The following is an 18,210-nucleotide window of genomic DNA, read 5'->3' as shown; positions in this document are numbered from 1 at the left end:
AGCCATGATCTGTGCTGGATCACATGGACAGTAGCATATAAGAGAGGCAACATGATACCCTCTTAAAACTCACAGTCTGATGGGGAAAAGGAACCAAGGAGATAAGTTAAAAAAACAAATTAAATGTCTATCAATGGATAAACAAAGTTGTGGTATATAAATATAATGGAATCTGATCATAAGGAGGGAGGAATGAAGAACTGCCACATGTTAAAGCATGGGCAAACCTCAAAAACGTTATGCTAAGAGAAAGAGGACAGACACAAAGGGTCACAGTGTATGATTAATTTAAATGAAATATGATAACAGGCAAATCCATGGGGACAGAAAGTAGACTAGTGGATGCCTAGAGCGGAGTGGGGAGTCTGGGGGGGGGGGGTAGGAATAGGAAGTGACTGCTGATGGGTATAGGGTTTTATTGGGGATGATGAAAATGTTGTGGACCTAGATAGAGCTGGTGGTTACACAACACCATAAATATCCTAAATGCCTTGAATTGTGTGCTTTAACATCATTAATTTTATTCATGAGAATTTCATCTCACCAAAAAAAAAAAAAAAAGACAATTGGTTAAGTGTCTGACTCTTGGTTTTGGCTCAGGTCATGATCTCAGGGTCCTGGGATCCAGTCCCCTATCAGTCTCCGTGCTCAGCAGGGAGTCTGCTTGAGAATTCTCTCTCCCTCTCCCTCTGTCCCAGCCTCCACTCGTGTGCTCTCTCTCCCTCTCTCAAATAAATAAATAAATTTTAAAAAAGAAAAGGAAACAAATAAAATGATCACAGCATGTAACTACATCCATTCCTTCATCACATGTATACTGAGAACCTACCATACACCATGAGCTGTGCCAGGCATTTGAGAGCAAGTTTCCTTCTAGGGGAGGTGGGGGAAGATCACAAATTAAAAGGATACAAATGGATAAGAGACTTTCGGGTAGTAATGAGTGCTATGAAGATACTGTATGAAGGAACTGTAAGACTAAGACAGATACTTTTGTGTAAGTAGACAAGGAATACCTATCTAAGTGGTGAGACCTCCTTAAAGGACACAAAGAACCAAGCCAGGCAAAAATCTTAAGGGAAAGAGATCTGAGCAAAAGATAATAGCATATGCAAAGGCCCTAGGCTAGGAACTAGCGCAATGTGTTAGAGGCATTCAAAGATACCCAGGGAAGCTAGAGCACAATGAGTGGGCCTGGGGATGGGAAGTAGAAGGTGAGTTAGTTCAGGGAAGTGAGAAAAGTCAGATCATGCAGAGCTTTGTGAGTAAAGAATTTGGATTTTGTTCCAAGTACAGTAACATTCACTTAAGAGTTTTAAGTAAGAAAATGATGTGCTCTAGTTTAAAATATGGTGCTGTCTGTGGTGTGGAGAATTAATTGGAGGAGACTGGGAGGGCAGGTATAGGCAGAGAGATCATGTAAATGAGACATGAGAATGAGAGCAAGAATAAGAATTGATTGTTGGAATGCCTGGTGGCTCAGCCTGTTGAGTGTCTGACTATTTATTTCAACTCAGGTTATGATCTCAGAGTCATGAGATAAAGCTGCAAGTCTAGCTCTACACTCAGCACAGAGTCTGCTTGAGATTCTCTCTCTCCCTCTCCATCTGCCCATCTCCACGCTCACACACACTCTCTTTCTCTATCTAAATAAATAAATAAAATCTTTGAAAAAAAAATAATGTTGGTGGTAGCAATGGAGAAAAGGATGATCATCCTGGGGATACATTTTTAAAGTAGGGCTGGCAGAACTTGTTAATGTGTTTGCTACAGACATGAAAAATTAAGGAAGCTTCTAACTTTTTAACATAAGCAACTGGGGTGAACCGTGTGTCAACTGTCAGGTCAAGCAATACTAGTGGAGGAAAAGATCAGGAAGATTATGCAAAAGTTTGGTTTTGGACCTGTTAAGTTGGAGGTACCTACCAAATGCTCAAGTAAAAATGCCACTGCTAGAAAGAAACAAACAAAATGATGTGGTAGAGACTAATGGGAGAGGGATGGAGAGTTGTCCTCTCTTTTTTCTTCCCCAGACTCTAACCTGCTTCCTATGTTGAAGAAAATCCACATCAGATAAGTCTCAGTAGGACATTAAGTTCTCCTTCCTGCCATAGAAACAGGAAGTTCAGACATGACTCACTTTCCCAGCTTCCCTTGCAGCAAGGGCATGGCCATGTGATACAGGTTCAACCAGTTAGAGGCTGCCAGCTTAGACCAGAAAAGGAAAGAAGCAGATGCCACAGACAGGTGACTCCCTGCTCTGGAGGCCTCCAAGACAGATAACACATGATGTTCTCAAGAGCCACAGCATGTCTTTTTGTTTATTGGATGTGATTCTGACTGCGAGGCCATCTTTTCTGTTACTGTGGCTTGCACAGAAAAAAAAAAAAAAAAGAAAGAAAAGAAAAGAAAAAGAAAAAAGAAAGAAAAAAAAGAATCCTGAGTGATGGGAAAGAAGAGTTGGGCTTAACGATAGTACTAACGAAAGAGCCTTTTGACATAGTGATACTTTTTTTTTTAATTTTTTATTTTTTATAAACATATATTTTTATCCCCAGGGGTACAGGTCTGTGAATCACCAGGTTTACACACTTCACAGCACTCACCAAATCACATACCCTCCCCAATGTCCATAATCCCACCCCCTTCTCCCAAACCCCCTCCCCCCGGCAACCGTCAGTTTGTTTTGTGAGATTAAGAGTCACTTATGGTTTGTCTCCCTCCCAATCCCATCTTGTTTCATTTATTCTTCTTCTACCCACTTAAGCCTCCATGTTGCATCACCACTTCCTCATATCAGGGAGATCATATGATAGTTGTCTTTCTCTGCTTGACTTATTTCACTAAGCATGATACGCTCTAGTTCCATCCATGTTGTTGCAAATGGCAAGATTTCATTTCTTTTGATGGCTGCATAGTATTCCATTGTGTATATATACCACGTCTTCTTGATCCATTCATCTGTTGATGGACATCTAGGTTCTTTCCATAGTTTGGCTATTGTGGACATTGCTGCTATAAACATTCGGGTGCATGTGTCCCTTTGGATCACTACATTTGTATCCTTAGGGTAAATACCCAATAGTGCAATTGCTGGGTCATAGGGCAGTTCTATTTTCAACACATAGTGATACTTAAGCTGGGTTTTGAAGATTGGCGAAGAGTCACCCTTGGAAAGGACCTGGAAAGGAGTACGCCACCCAAACGAATCATGAGTGTGAGGCTCTGGGGTGGGAAAGCACTTAGTGTGCCCCAAGGGCTGGAAGAAGGTCTATGTTGCTGGGGATAGGAAGGAACAGAGAGAGATGTGCTAAATGAGGTCGGCTTCCTCAAGGAGCCAGGATTCCAAACCAGATTCCAAGCCACCCTGGCCGCGTTCCAAAGCAAAGACTCTGTCCACGCCTCTCTGCAGCCTTTCCCCTCCCCCACCTGTGGAACTGCTTCTGCGCTGTTGCCCCCGTCGTCATGGTGATGGGCACTCCGTTTCACTCGCTGTTCAGGCCAGGAAGGAGTTGGTCGGTCTTTGGGAGTCCCTGCCCCTCCCTGTGGAGGCGCTGGGGCCAGGCCGAGATAGCAAGCAGGGACAATGCCCGTGTTGGTACCCCCAGCTGAGCACAGCCAGGACACGCGCGTAGGGACTCGAGCATGGCGCGAGGCAGCCAAATCCATCATGCAGAAGGCGCACCACCTGACCGACCGCTGCGGGCAGGAGGCAGTGACCATGTGGCAACCCAAGGACAGCGTGAGGGATCCGCACGTGGCGCACCACCTCTGCCGCGCTGCCTACATCCTGCCCTGGCGCTTCCGCGTGGAGATGCTCAAGGGTGGCGGCACCTTAGAGAAGCCGCCGCCGGGCGAGGGCGTCACGCTGTGGAAAGGCAAGATGAAGCCCCCCGCCTGGCACGCCCGCCTGCCGCTGCCCTTGCACCGCGATGCGCGGGCCCTGCAGACTGCGGAGGTGGTGCACGCGCACGCGCGCGGGGCGCGCCTCACAGCTGCCCGCCTGTGCCGTGCGCAGCACCAGATCAATGGGCAGCTGCGGCTGCTGCTTCGGCAGCGGGAGGCTACGGACCGCAGGCTCAGCGAAGTGCGCAAAGGCCTGCTCATTAACCAGCAGAGCGGCAAGCTTCGGGGCTACCGGCCCAAGTCCGAGAAGGTGGGACCATCTCCCCTGCCCTCTCAGAGCCCGAGGCCTCAGCTCCCAGATGCTTGGCCGGGGGGTAAGACCCCTCCCCATAGAGAGAACGCCCACCTGCACCCCAGGCCCCAGATCCCAGAGAGTGAGGGCACAAGAAGATGAGGACGCTCCCAAGAGGAGATGCCTCGATTCCGAGCCCAGAGGGTGACCTCCCGAGGGGATGAGATCCTCAGCCCCCTTCCCTCAAAGAGAGTGTCTATTCCAGTCCTCCAGCTCAAAAGAGAAGGTGGGACTCTGAATCAGACTAGATGAAATTCTTCCCAAACAGCAACCACAGCCCCCAGGTCAGGTATGAAATCACCCACCCACCCCCAAGCCCAGAAAGTGAGACCCTCCCATGGGCTCAAGACCCTCAGTGTCCCAATTCCAGTGAAAACATACCCAAAGCCCCACACTGAGGAGAGTGGGTGATGTCCTCATCCTAACTCATGAAACTCTGCTCAAAATGGTGTTTTGTTCTGTTTTGTTTTTTAAGATTTTTATTTATTTGAGAAAGAGAGAGCAAACAGGGGGACAGGCAGGGACAAGCAGACTCTGCACAGAGCATGGAGCCCAATGTGGGGTTCAATCTCAAGATCTTGAGATCACGACCTGACTGAAATCAAGAGTCTGGCAGTTAATGGACTGAGCCACCCAAGCATTCCTCCTTAAAATGATTTTTTAAATCCCAAGTCCTCCCCCAAAGCGTCAGAATGTGAGAAACCCTCCTCAGGCTTTTTCTAGGGAGAAGAGACCAGGTTCTGCCTACCGGTTGAAACCCTCGGACTCCAAGCCCCTGCACCTGAGAACTACTACGTCCCTAGCCAGAGAAAAGAGTGAGAGCCTTAGTCTCAGCCCTGATGAAATCCTCCCCCTAAAGTGAAACTGCAGACCCTCATCCCAAAAGTGGGGAACACTCCAACCTCCCTAAGGAGACATGAAAACCCCACACACCAGGTGAGATTCCTACCCCCAGCGCCCAAATCCAGATAGTAAGAACCCAAAAAGGCAACTCCTCATCATTCCTGTGAGGAGTCCCCTCTACTTCTGGTCAGGGAGAAAGGATAAGACCCTCACCAAGGAAAGGGGACCCCCAACCCCAGAGAATGAGAACAGCCTCCCCCCAAATCACCTTCATCCCATCTCACTGGACTCCAATCCATAAAAGGGAGAAGCTCCCAGCCCTACTCTCTAAAGTATAAGACCCACCCCAAGTGAGAGGCCCCTTGAAAGAATAAAGCCTTCTCAGATGAGGTCCCCAAAGAGTGAGAACACCCCCAACTCCATTCTCCAAACTTGAAGTTGATGGAGTTAGCAAACCCTCTACTATCTTCGAAGGATAAATCTCCCTCCAGCCCCCTCTGGAAGATGTGAGAGATTCTTTCCTTGTTTTCTAGGTCCCTGACAAAGCTGACAGTATGCTTAACTGGGAGAAGGAGGAGCTAAAGAGCATGAAGAGGAAGATGGAAAAAGATATGGAAAAATCAGAGACCCTGCTCAAGGTTGAGAATACCTAGGACCAAGTTGGGAGGGCTGGAGTTAGACCGAATAGGTGAGCTGCTCTCACCTTGGGGACTGTAGCCACAGCAAACTCTCAACCCACTGCCCTGACACTCCTTGTATTTCCACTTTGTGCAATGGGAAAACTGAGGCTCTGAGAGATAGAGTTTGGCACCCAAAATAACAATGAACACCCTTCTGTGTAGTGCCCTGTGCAGTCACTGAGTTAACTTTTTTTTAAGATTTTATTTCTTTATTTGACAGAGATCACAAGTAGGCAGAGAGGCAGGCAGAGAGAAAGGAGGAAGCAGGCTCCCTGCTGAGCAGAGAGCCCAATGTGGGGCTCGATTCCAGGACCCCGGGATCATGACCTGAGCTAAAGGCAGAGGCTTTAAACCACTGAGCCACCCAGGCGCCCCCCGAGTTAACTTCTTAAAACTCTTCTGTGAAATATGAATTATGATCCCCTCATTAGAGATAGGGAAAGTGAGGCTCAGAGAGACACAGACTCACCCAAGGCATAGGGCTGGCCAACAGCAGGGCAGTAGCTTCAGCTCAGGCTTCTTTTTGTTTTCCATCTTTACCAAGGTATAACTGACCATTTAAAATTGGATATATTTTACACAACTTGATGATTTGATAAATGTATGCATTGTGAAATAATCACCATAATCAAAGTAATTAACATATTCATCACATCACATAGTTACCTTTATGTTTGTATGGTGAGAACACTTAGGATCCAAACTCTTACTCTGAAATACAATCTGAGGGTTTTGAAGGGGGTGGGTGGGAGGTTGGGGGAACCAGGTGGTGGGTATTAGAGAGGGCACGGATTGCATGGAGCACTGGGTGTGGTGCAAAACCAATGAATACTGTTACGCTGAAAAGAAATTTAAAAAAAAAAAGATCCAAACTCTTAGCAAATTTCAATTATAAAATACAGTGTTGTTTTCTATAGTCACATTGTTCTATATTAGATCTCCAGAACTTAATCATCTTGCAGAGCTAAAACTTTGCGCCCTTGACCAGCATCTCCCCATTTCTCCCTCCCAGGCCCTAGCAACCACCATTCTATGCTCTGGCACTATGAATTTGACTTTTAGATATAAGTCAACTATAATTGAGATACTTCTGCATTTGACTTATTTCACTTAGCCTAATAATGAACCTCAAGCCTCATCTATGTTGTCACAAATGGCAAGCTGTCCTTTTTTAAGGCTGAATAATATTCCATTGTATATATTTTATTATATACATATTACATTATATATTCTATATCATATACTGTTATTCTATATTAACATAATACATAATATATAATTACAAAATATTGTAACATATATTAGTTATTACCTATTATATAACTTGTGTTATATATTATATTATATATTAATATATTCTATAACAATATAGTATAGCTTTATACTGTATATTATAACATATCCTATATAAGGTGTTCTATATATACTATATATAGTATACTGTATACTGCAATATAATACCTAATATATAACATGTATAATATATATATTATCTTTAATAGATATTAATTCTAATTATCTTATATTTTTATATATTATAATTACATAATTTATTATTATAAATTTTACATGGCTTCCACATGATATAAAATATAATTATATTATGTAATGTCATCATATAATTATTATACAATTATTGCATACTATATCATACTACATATAATATAATTTCTATATATGATATATATAATACAATATATTATATAAAATATTACATATAATACTATATCATTTTATATCATTATTTATAATATATTATGATATCAATGTTTTGATTAATACACTAATATTGTAATAATATATTTCACATTTTCTTTATCCACTCATCTGTCAAGAGACACTTAGATTGTTTCCACATCTTAGATATTGTGGAAAATGCTGAAATGAACGTGGAGTACAGCTATCTCTTTGAGACCCTGATCTTCTTTGGATATATACCAGGAAGTGGGAAAACTTCCTTATGATTCAGGTCAGGTCTTGAGCCTAGCTCTTTACACTGTAATATGTGTTCAGTCTTTGTTGGCTCCAGCCAGAGATGGTCTGTCACTACATCCTTCATTCTTGCAATAAGAACTTCTTTATGAGGGCACTAATAGAGGTGAGAAGGCGGCCAAGTTTGATGGAGTCTTTGGAACTGGTTTAAATTAGCTGGTAACCTGTGTGTGCTTTTGACTCAACTATTTGACAAACATTAATCCAAAATCCTGGTGTCTGGGCTCCATGCTTGGCATTGGGGACAAAGACAGAGCTGGCCTTGCCCTCACAGAATTCACGTTATAAGGACATTCAAATAAGAGACAGATCAGGGTAGTGGGTGAGGTTGGGGGAGGAAATTAAGGAGCTGGTGCACCACTGTCCGTGGTGCTGAACCCTTTTGGTGCTCACCCCACGGACTCCCCAGGCCACTGTCATATTCCTTTAAATCTGGTGAGTCCTGAAAAATCCTTCAAGAAAGTCCAAAACTAACAAGGGAGAAGACCCTGAGGGTGGACCCTGTAGGGAAGGGTTTGCAAGAGAGAAATGGGAATGGAGATTTGGGGGGGAAAAGAGACATAGATGGAAACTGAGAAGGGCTACTGGAGAGGCCTGATGTACATATTTCTGGAGAAAAATTCTTACAACCCAACAAACCTGTTTCAATGTCAGATCATGAATGCAAATTGGCATTCAGAAATTTCCCAGTGGTCTCACCATGTGTGTCTAGAAGGTTTCTTGTCCCACTGGGCAAGTTATTTCATACTTTCTCTTGCTTCAAACCTCTCTCCAGCTCTCTGTTTTCCTCATTCTCAGTGAATGACCCCAGTGCATGGAAGCCACTAAAGGGAATCTCTCTCATTATTCCCTACCAATGATATAATTCCATCTACCTCTGTATCCACTTTCTCCCCATTCTCCTGCAACACCAATACTTCCATCTTTATTGGATTATTCTCACCAGTGAACAAAAGGGGAATTATTCTCTAATGGGTACAGATCTGTTTGGGATGATGAAAAAAAGTTCTGGAAATGGATAGTGGCAGTGAACTCTACACTGAACTCTACACTTAATGGTTAAAACGGCAAATTTGGGGGGTGCCTGGGTGGCTCAGTGGGTTAGGCCTCTGCCTTCAGCTCAGGTCATGATCCCAGGGTACTGGGATCGAGCCCCGCATCGGGCTCTCTGCTCAGCGGGGAGCCTGCTTCCTCCTCTCTCTCTGCCTGCCTCTCTGCCTACTTGTGATCTCTCTGTCCAATAAATAAATAAAAAATCTTTTTTAAAAAAAAGGCAAATTTTGTTGTCTATTTAATCACACACACACACACACACACACAATCTCTGGATCCCATGCACCCCTCCAGATAATCTCCATTTCTCTGACCCCCTCATTAGCGCATCTTGTCTACACATGTTGACCCCATCACTTCTTTTGGGCAGGAACTGGATCAGTTTTCCCCACTGCATTCCCCACTCCCTGCTACATTGCCCAGCACACAGGAGGAACTTGATGAATATTTGAATAAATGAATGATCTTTTAAATCTATTTTTTACTCAAATGGATGAACCCCAAAGAGATTATATTCAGCAGAAGAAGCTAGACATAGGATACACACTATGTGGTTCCATTTATATGAAGTTCTAGATTTCAAAAGCATTTTCTTGAAGAGCTGAATAGTACATATTTTAGGCTTCGTGCAAAATGCAGTCTCTGTTACAACTGCTCAAATAGGCCAGTGTAGCAAAAACAGCCAGAGAAAACATGCGCAAGAATGAGCATGGCTGTATTCTATTAAAGTTTTAGTTACAAAAAGAGGTAGCCATTCCATAGGCTGTAGTTTATGGACACCTAAAGAACAGGCAAAACAAATCAGCAAGGCAGCTCTACTAAGGGATGAGGGAAGGGACACCAGGGATATTTTTGGGGTGATGGAAATATTCTATATTTTGATGAGGGTGGTATCTATATATGGATATATGTATATTTATATGTGGATAATATATAAATAAATATATATTTGATGTATTATATATTATGTGTTACAAATACAGAATAAATACATAATGTATTATGAATACATAATGTATTACAAATACATACCATAAATACATAATAAATATATAATATATAAATACACTATATAAATTTATAATATATATCCATATATAAATACATAATAAATATATATAACTCCCTATATAAATACATAATAAATATATATACATTTATATATGGATATGTATACACAAAAGACTTGTTTTTTTTTATTTTCAGCACAACAGTATTCATTATTTTTGCACCACACCCAGTGCTCTATGCAAACCATGCCGTCTATAAGACCCACCACCTGGGTTCCCTTATTAATTACAGTTTGCATTGTTGATCTTTCCTCCAACCTTGTACTTTGGCAGTCTGTGTCTTTAAAGTGGCTTCCTTGTTGAGAGCAAATATTTGGGTCTTGCTTGTGCTTCATTCTGGCAATATCTGCCTTTTAGTAGAGTCCTTAGATCATTTATAGGTAATGTAATTATTTAATTTGATGTACAATTGATGTACATCCTGTTATGTTTTTCTATTTTGTCTATTTTTGCTCCTTTCCCATCACTTAATGTGATGATTCATGCCCTCTGTTGAAATTTTTTTCTTAGTCTCTCATTTCATTTCCACCCATGATTGTGTTTTACTTTTTAAAATTGCCATATAACCTTTATTTTCCATTTTATTAAACTGTTTGGTAACATTTCCCATATAAATAGTATTTTTATATTTAAAAAGTTTTTATGCAAGATATTTATTAAATATTATATCATTTTCAAGACAATAATTACAATAAATTTCCTTCTATTTATTTTTTTTATTTTTTTATTAATTTATTTATTTTCAGAAAAACAGTATTATTTTTTCACCACACCCAGTGCTCCATGCAATCCGTGCCCTCTGTAATACCCACCACCTGGTACTCCAAACTCCCATCCCCCGCCACTTCAAAACTCTCAGCTTGTTTTTCAGAGTCCATAATCTCTCATGATTCACCTCCCCTTCCAATTTCCCCCAATTCCCTTCTCCTCTCTAACACCCCTTGTCCTCCATGATATTTGTTATGCTCCACAAGTAAGTGAAACCATATGATAGTTGACTCTGTCTGCTTGACTTATTTCACTCAGCATAATCTCTTCCAGTCCCGTCCATGTTGCTACAAAAGTTGGGTATTCATCCTTTCTGATGGAGGCATAATACTCCATAGTGTATATGGACCACATCTTCCTTATCCATTCATCCGTTGAAGGGCATCTTGGTTCTTTCCACAGTTTGGCGACTGTGGCCATTGCTTCTATAAACATTGGGGTACAGATGGCCCTTCTTTTCACTCCATCTCTATCTTTGGGGTAAATACCCAGGAGTGCAATTTCAGGGTCATAGGGAAGTTCTATTTTTAATTTCTTGAGGAATCTCCACACTGTTCTCCAAAGAGTCTGCACCAACTTGCATTCCCACCAACAGTGGAAGAGGGTTCCCCTTTCTCCACATCCCCTCCAACACATGTTGTTTCCTGTCTTGCTAATTTTGGTCATTCTAACTGGTGTAAGGTGATATCTCAATGTGGTTTTAATTTGAAACTCCCTGAGGGCTAGTGATAATGAACATTTTTTTTCATGTGTCTGATAGCCATTTGTATGTCTTCATGGAAAAGTGTCTGTTCATATCTTCTGCCCATTTTTTTATATGATTACCTGCTTTTGTGTGTTGAGTTTGAGGAGTTCTTTATAGATCCTGGATATCAACCTTTTGTCTGTACTGTTATTTGCAAATATCTTCTCCCATAAAAGACTTGTTTTAACGTGTGGAGATATATATATGATTTATATGGATAAATATATGGGTATATATGGATCTATATACAAAATACTTGTTTTAATATAACTTTCAAATAACAGCAAGTATCAAAAAAATGCAATATGCTTCATTTTATAATGGCAGAAGTGGGATTTGAATGGGAGTAGGAGTTCAGAAGAGATAGATGTTGGTGAGGGAGATACTCAGAAGACAGCTGAGGGCTCCCAGTGCTAATAAGAGCAGAGAAGAGACCCTGAGGCTAGGGGAGGGGATCTGCCTTGAAGGCAGCTGAGCAAAGGACTGGTACAGGAAAACTATACATGTAGGTTCAGCCAGTGCCACCTCTCCCCTTTACAGGTGGAACAACTGAAGGGGGGGGTTGGTTCTTACAGTGCCCAAGCAAAGCCAGGCACAGAACCCAAAAGAAAACAACACCCAGGACAGGGAAGCCACCACTGGTCCCTTCACCTCCTCCCCTTTCCACCCAGGGATCATTGAAGGCTTCTGGGCAGGAGGAGGGGTTTGGAGAGTGTCTGAACTTCCACCTGGAAGTCAGTTCTTTCTCCCAGTAACAATACCTGGAGAGGGTCAGTTTGGAGCTGGAAATGTTTTGCAGCCCCAGCAGAGAAATTTCTTCCAGCCACCTCTGGCAACCTCCCCACTCACACTCTGCCTTTTTCTCTGCCCCTCTCTGCTTCCTTCCCCCCAGGCCCTGGCATCCTGCCGTGACACTCTGGCCTTCTGCTGCAAGGAGAGGCTCCAAGCTGTGGACCTAATGAATCAGCCACTGGATAAAGTTCTGGAGCAGGCTGGCCGTCACTCCTGGGTGAACCTCTCCCACATCCCTTCCGTGCGCCCTCAGGGCCAGAAAACACCTCCCCCAGACCCTGTGGGCACCTATACCCCAGGTAAGCCCCCACAGAAAGGAGTCCATTGTTGTAGGTACCCTTGGGTGCCCACTAGGCCTCTGCTTCTCAGCCACTGCCTTTTCTGGGGAAATCCCCCTGCTCCCGACCAAGTGAGAAGACTGAGAACCCATATCCATTGAGGCCATGTTCTTTCTTATTTTTTTTTAATATTTATTTATTTGACAGAGAGATAGATCACAAGCAGGCAGAGAGGCAGGCAGAGAGAGAGGGAAGCTGACTCCCCGCTGAGCAGACAGCCGGATGCGGGGCTCGATCCCAGGACCCTGAGATCATGACCCCAGCTGAAGGCAGAGGCTTTAACCCACTGAGCCACCCAGGTGCCCCGAGGCCACGTTCTTGATTAGCTCTTGCCTTTGCACAGTCCTGCTTCCCACACACCTGCAGGTGAACACTCCTTCAGTCAATCTGGGACACTACTTTCGCCAACTCCACAAACAGCCCCTCCCCTGGACTTGCTACAATTCCTTCAGTAAACCCCCTCACCCAGGGCCCAACACAACCTGAGCATAGAAAGGGGGACTCAGACAACCAGGATGGGGAAAAGGAGGCCTTGTTTCTCCACGCATGACCCCACCCTGCCCGCAGAGTGCGCCACGGCGCTGGACGAAGCCAAGCGACTGTTGATGGAGTCCAAGGACACCTTGCTGGAAATGACAAAGAACGAGGAGGACGTCCAGGAACAACAAGAAGAGATAAGCAATCGCGTGTGCGCCTCTCTGGCACAGAAGATGCGTGAGACCTTGGAACTAAAGGTAGGAGCGGCGTGTGCTACTCGTAGTTTGTGGCAGGAGACTCGGGTGGACTAGAGCTGACTACAGAGAGAGGGACCCAGGAGCAGAGGAGTCCGGAAGCCAATGTGACCCCTCTGTGCTCCCGCCCACCCAGGAAAGAATGAATATGACCTTAGGACTAATGAGGGGAACTATCCATCGGTGCACGAAATTCAGCCAGGAAATGTACATCACTCGTGGCCTAATCAAGGTGTGCTGGGGCGCAAGAGTGTGCGGGGGTGGGGCCGGGATTGCTCGCCTAGCCTGGGCCTCACTGCTCCTCCTACCACACTCCGCCAGGGTCCTGTGTCAAAACGTCACCTGGAGACTCGAGAGAAACTGGATAGACCTCTGGTTCGAGTGTACCAGAGACACGTGGGCACCCAACTCCCCGAAGCCTCGCGCCTCGCCCAGGTACCCCCTCGGTGGCCCCTTCCTCGCCTTCCCCGGCCTCTCTAGGCACAGCCCCATCCCGGTTAACACCCCTTCCTCAAGCACATCTGACCCAGGTCTGCAAGTCCTTCAATTCCCATGAGAAGGGGGCCCTCTGGTATCCACACCTGTCTCAAAAAATTCTTCTCAACCTCTATCCGCCTCACCCCCCTCATGATACGGCCCTCTTTCAGCCTAGCTCCTTCATGCACTCCTTGCCCAGATGCTCTCCCACATCCCAGGTCCGCCCAGCCCCTCACTCTGCAGGTGCATATCCCCCCTCCGCGACAGGCCCGCCGGGTCGCAGGTTCTTTCAGGGGCTTCTGGCGCAAGCGTGTTACCCCCAATCTCTGCGAGTCCCGCCTCTCCTCCGGTGCTCCTTCCCAGGCCGGGACCTTCCGCAAGCACACGTGGCCCAGGTGTGCTCCTCCCCTTCTGAAGCCCGCCCCTTCTTAAAGATGTGCTCCTTTCACACGCACATCTGGCCCAGGCGTGTTAGCCCACCCCCGACTGTACCGCGCTGCCCTTGCTCCGTCCGGTTCGCCCGGCCCACAGCACAGTCCCGCTCCTTCCCCAGGGTACTGACAAGCTGCAGCGCCACATCTCGCACGTGGAAAAAAACCTGAAGGAGCTGCTCGCCACGCACAAGAACCTCACCGGGAGCCTCAAATGCAAGAAGATCGGGTATGAAGTGGACTACAATGTAGTGCGCTTGCGCCTCCGCCAGCGGCACCCGCACATGTGCTATGAGCAGGCGCAGCGCCTGGTCAACGACTGGGACCCGCGCACACCGCCCCGCGCCGAGCCGGACGCTGCCTCCAAGTGACAGACTCGCCCCCTGCAGCAGCCTTCCGGCCCAGTTCTGGGTGGACCTGAGGAGCTGAGACTTACAGCTCAATGGCCCTCCCCCTACCCTCCCTCAAAACATCCTCTAGCAGAATTATAATAAAAATGACAATAATTACCATTTATTAGGCACCTACTGTACATCAATCACTTACCCTACAACACCTTATGGGCAGTGTATCCTGGGAGTTAACAGGCTGGATCTGGGCGCCAGATTTCTAGGGTTCAAATCCCAGCTCCCCAATTTCAACTGTGTAGCCTTGGGCAAGTCACTGTCCCTCTCTGGCCTCAGTGTCTTCACCAGTAAAATGGAAAGAATTACAGCATCCACCTCAAAGTCTTGTCATAAGAATACCGTGTAAGACTTGTAGAATGGTGACTGCCCAATGTTACACAGCTACTAAATAGAAAAGCTAAAATTTTAATCCCTGCATCTAAAGCCTGCACTACCAGCAAAATCTAAACTCCCCTCTTAGATGAATGCAGGTTCCCTACCCACTGGCTGTTGTTCATTAACATTACACACGCACTGGTGCACACACACCCAGTTATAGAACACAACTACCACAATGAGAACTGTATTTGCAAAGGTGTAGGCAGGATAGAGAAAGACCTCAATGGATAGCACTACCAAGGTGTTGGTAATTGTGGAGAGCCACCTTTGCCACCCCTAAATCTGAAGAAACAAGGCAGTCAAAAGCAGCCAGTCTTCTATTCACAGACCTGTACCCCTGGGGATAAAAATATATGTTTATAAAAAATTAAAAATCCAAAAAAAAGCAGCCAGTCTTGCAGTGCTGCCAAGTGGATGCTGAGGGAAAAAATGTCCCTGCCCACCTCTCCTCATTGGCCAGTGTTCCCTACTTTTTTTTTTTTTAAGATTTTGTTAAAAAAAAAAAAAAAAAAAAAAAAAATTAAAAAATCCAAAAAAAAGCAGCCAGTCTTGCAGTGCTGCCAAGTGGATGCTGAGGGAAAAAATGTCCCTGCCCACCTCTCCTCATTGGCCAGTGTTCCCTACTTTTTTTTTTTTTAAGATTTTATTTATTTGACAGAGAGGGACAGGGAGAGCAGGAAACCAAGCAGGGGGAGAGGCAGGCAAAGGGAGAAGCAGGCTTCCCACTGAGCAGGGAGCCCAATGCGAGGCTAGATCCCAGGACCCTGGGATCACTACCAGAGCCAGAGGCAGACCTAATGACTGAGCCATCCAGGTGCCCTTTCCTTATTGGTTGGAGCTGAAGAGAAAGGGCACCCCAGGGTGCAGTCCATACATCCTTTGGGGTACAGAGCTGCCACCACCCTGTTGACTTTTGAGCCTCTTGCAGATCCTTCCTGAGACTGGAAATTATCCCTTTCCCTGCATCATTGTCCATCCATCAAGTCCCAAAACTTTGTATAGGAATGCAAGTACTCCTTTTGCATACAAATGCCTCCTTACACCCTCAGTTGCAATCTGCCACCCTCATCCTTGATGACACAGCCCCAGCTTGTCACCTCTTCTCACCCAGTATTCCCCAACAGTGATTGCATAATCCCCTCTGTTGCCTCTGAGATTTCAGATCTGAGGTTCTCTGAACTAAGATTTCAACTGCTGCCCCAGGTCACAACACAGGCATCTTCTAAGACCCTCAGTGACACCATAAGGTGGGTGTCATCTTCCCATGGTATTAAGGAGTGCACTTGTTATGATAAGCACTGAGTGTTCTATGTAAATGACAAATCACTAAGTTCTCCTCCTGAAACCAATATTACACTATGTTAACTAAAATTCAAATTAAACTTGAAACAACAAAAAAATAAAATTGTAAAATAAAATAAAATGGGAATGAAATACATTATCCCTTTAAAAAAGGAAGGAAGGAAGGAAGGAAGGAAGGAAGGAAGGAAGGAAGGAAGAAAAGGAATTGAAACAGTTTTCAGCCAAAAGAGTTTTGATGAAAAGAGTTTCTCAACCAGAAGCAATTCTGCCCCTGGCCAGGGGATATTTGGTGAACTCTGGAGGCATTATGGGTTGTCACAACTGAGGATAAGGGTTAGGCGGCACTGCTAAGTGTCCTGCAGTGCCCAGGGCAGACTTCCCTATAACAAATAATTACTCGGCTGAAAATAGTCAATTGTGTCAAGGACTGGACTAAACTAAGTGCTTCTCAGAATCATCTTCAAAGTCAAAAAAACTTTCAACAGCTTTAATTTCAACAAATAAAAATTGCATATGCTCAACAAGTACTATTTAATGTTTGATACATGTATACACGGTGAAATGATCATCACGATCAATATAACATATCCATCACCCCACACTTAGTTACCAATTTTCTTCTTTTTTTGTGTGTGTGTGGTGAGAACACTTAAGATATACCCTCTTTGAAAATTTCCAGTATACAATACAATGTTGATAACCTAAGCTGCCATACTGTGCAATAGATATCCAGAATTTACTCATCTTGCATAACTAAAAGCTTGCATCCTTTGATCAACATCTCCTCCATGTCCCCCCCTCCCAGTCCCTGGCAACTACCATTCTACTCTCTGCTTCTATGAGTTTGTGAAGTCAAATACTCTTGAGAAAATTGTGGGAGGAAATACAAGATGCTGAGAGTGGTTATTTCAATCCATCCTTCTTTCCATGGAGGGTGACACCCCAAAGTCTCATCATAAATACTTCTACCTCAAACTCCAGGACCTCTGGATGATCCACAGTTTTCTCCATTAGGTCCATATATAGTGGTTCACGGTCTTGTGGTCAGCCAACCAAACAGTAAATTATCTGCCCCATACACATGAAATAAACAGTGATGGAATTCAAACAAGAGAGTGGGGAATTAAAACCCCCATTATGAAATGGGGAAAAAAGTTGACATGGAGCAGCAACCAATGGTCGTTAGCAAATGACAAACAAGTTCTTCTGTACAAAATATTAAAGAACTCTTTCTCTGGATGGCCAAAATTAACAAGACAGGAAACAACATGTGTTGGAGGGGATGTGGAGAAAGGGGAACCCTCTTCCACTGTTGGTGGGAATGCAAGTTGGTGCAGACTCTTTGGAGAACAGTGTGGAGATTCCTCAAGAAATTAAAAATAGAGCTTCCCTATGACCCTGCCATTGCACTCCTGGGTATTTACCCCAAAGATACAGATGCAGTGAAAAGAAGGGCCATCTGTACCCCAATGTTCCTAGCAGCAATGGCCACGGTCGCCAAACTGTGGAAAGAACCAATATGCCCTTCAACAGACGAATGGATAAGGAAGATGTGGTCCATATACACTATGGAGTATTATGCCTCCATCAGAAAGGATGAATACCCAACTTTTGTAGCAACATGGACGGGACTGGAAGAGATTATGCTGAGTGAAATAAGTCAAGCAGAGAGAGTCAACTATCATATGGTTTCACTTATTTGTGGAGCATAACAAATAGCATGGAGGACAAGGGGAGTTAGAGAAGAGAAGGGAGTTGGGGGAAATTGGAAGGGGAGGTGATTCATGAGAGACTACGGACTCTGAAAAACAATCTGAGGGGTTTGAAGTGGGAGGGGTGGGAGGTTGGGTTACCAGGTGGTGGGTATTATAAAGGGCACGGATTGCATGGAGCACTAGGTGTGGTGAAAAAATAATGAATACTGTTAGGCTGAAAATTTTTTTTAAAAAATGAACTCTTTCTCTGGGAATAGAGAAATCTATTCTAGAATGAAATCTTCCTTTCA

General features: G+C 44.5%; 1 protein-coding gene across 1 annotated transcript; it reads left to right on the top strand.

Moving 5' to 3' along the window:
- Positions 1-3,478: 3,478 nt before the first annotated feature.
- CCDC105 (coiled-coil domain containing 105) lies at positions 3,479-14,622 on the top strand. Its single transcript, XM_004761148.2, has 7 exons — positions 3,479-4,156; positions 5,575-5,679; positions 12,242-12,440; positions 13,047-13,213; positions 13,347-13,442; positions 13,532-13,645; positions 14,241-14,622. Exons 1-7 carry the CDS (start codon positions 3,587-3,589, stop codon positions 14,487-14,489), a joined length of 1,500 nt encoding a protein of 499 aa, XP_004761205.1. The 5' UTR covers positions 3,479-3,586; the 3' UTR covers positions 14,490-14,622.
- Positions 14,623-18,210: the final 3,588 nt, after the last annotated feature.

This window comes from Mustela putorius, unplaced genomic scaffold (genome assembly GCF_011764305.1).
Source record: "Mustela putorius furo isolate JIRA1106 unplaced genomic scaffold, ASM1176430v1.1 tig00000095_pilon_pilon_pilon, whole genome shotgun sequence".
Classification (NCBI taxonomy): domain Eukaryota; kingdom Metazoa; phylum Chordata; class Mammalia; order Carnivora; family Mustelidae; genus Mustela; species Mustela putorius.
The sequence above is the reverse complement of the archived record's forward strand: the minus strand, read 5'-3'. Positions and strand labels throughout refer to the sequence as shown.

Bases quoted from the DNA above. Each gene is read 5' to 3' on its own strand.
- CCDC105 (XM_004761148.2), top strand. From the start codon at position 3,587: ATGCCCGTGTTGGTACCCCCAGCTGAGCACAGCCAGGACACGCGCGTA. The intron at 4,157-5,574 runs GTGGGACCATCT...CTTGTTTTCTAG, and splicing joins ACCGGCCCAAGTCCGAGAAG to GTCCCTGACAAAGCTGACAG. The intron at 13,646-14,240 runs GTACCCCCTCGG...CTCCTTCCCCAG, and splicing joins AAGCCTCGCGCCTCGCCCAG to GGTACTGACAAGCTGCAGCG.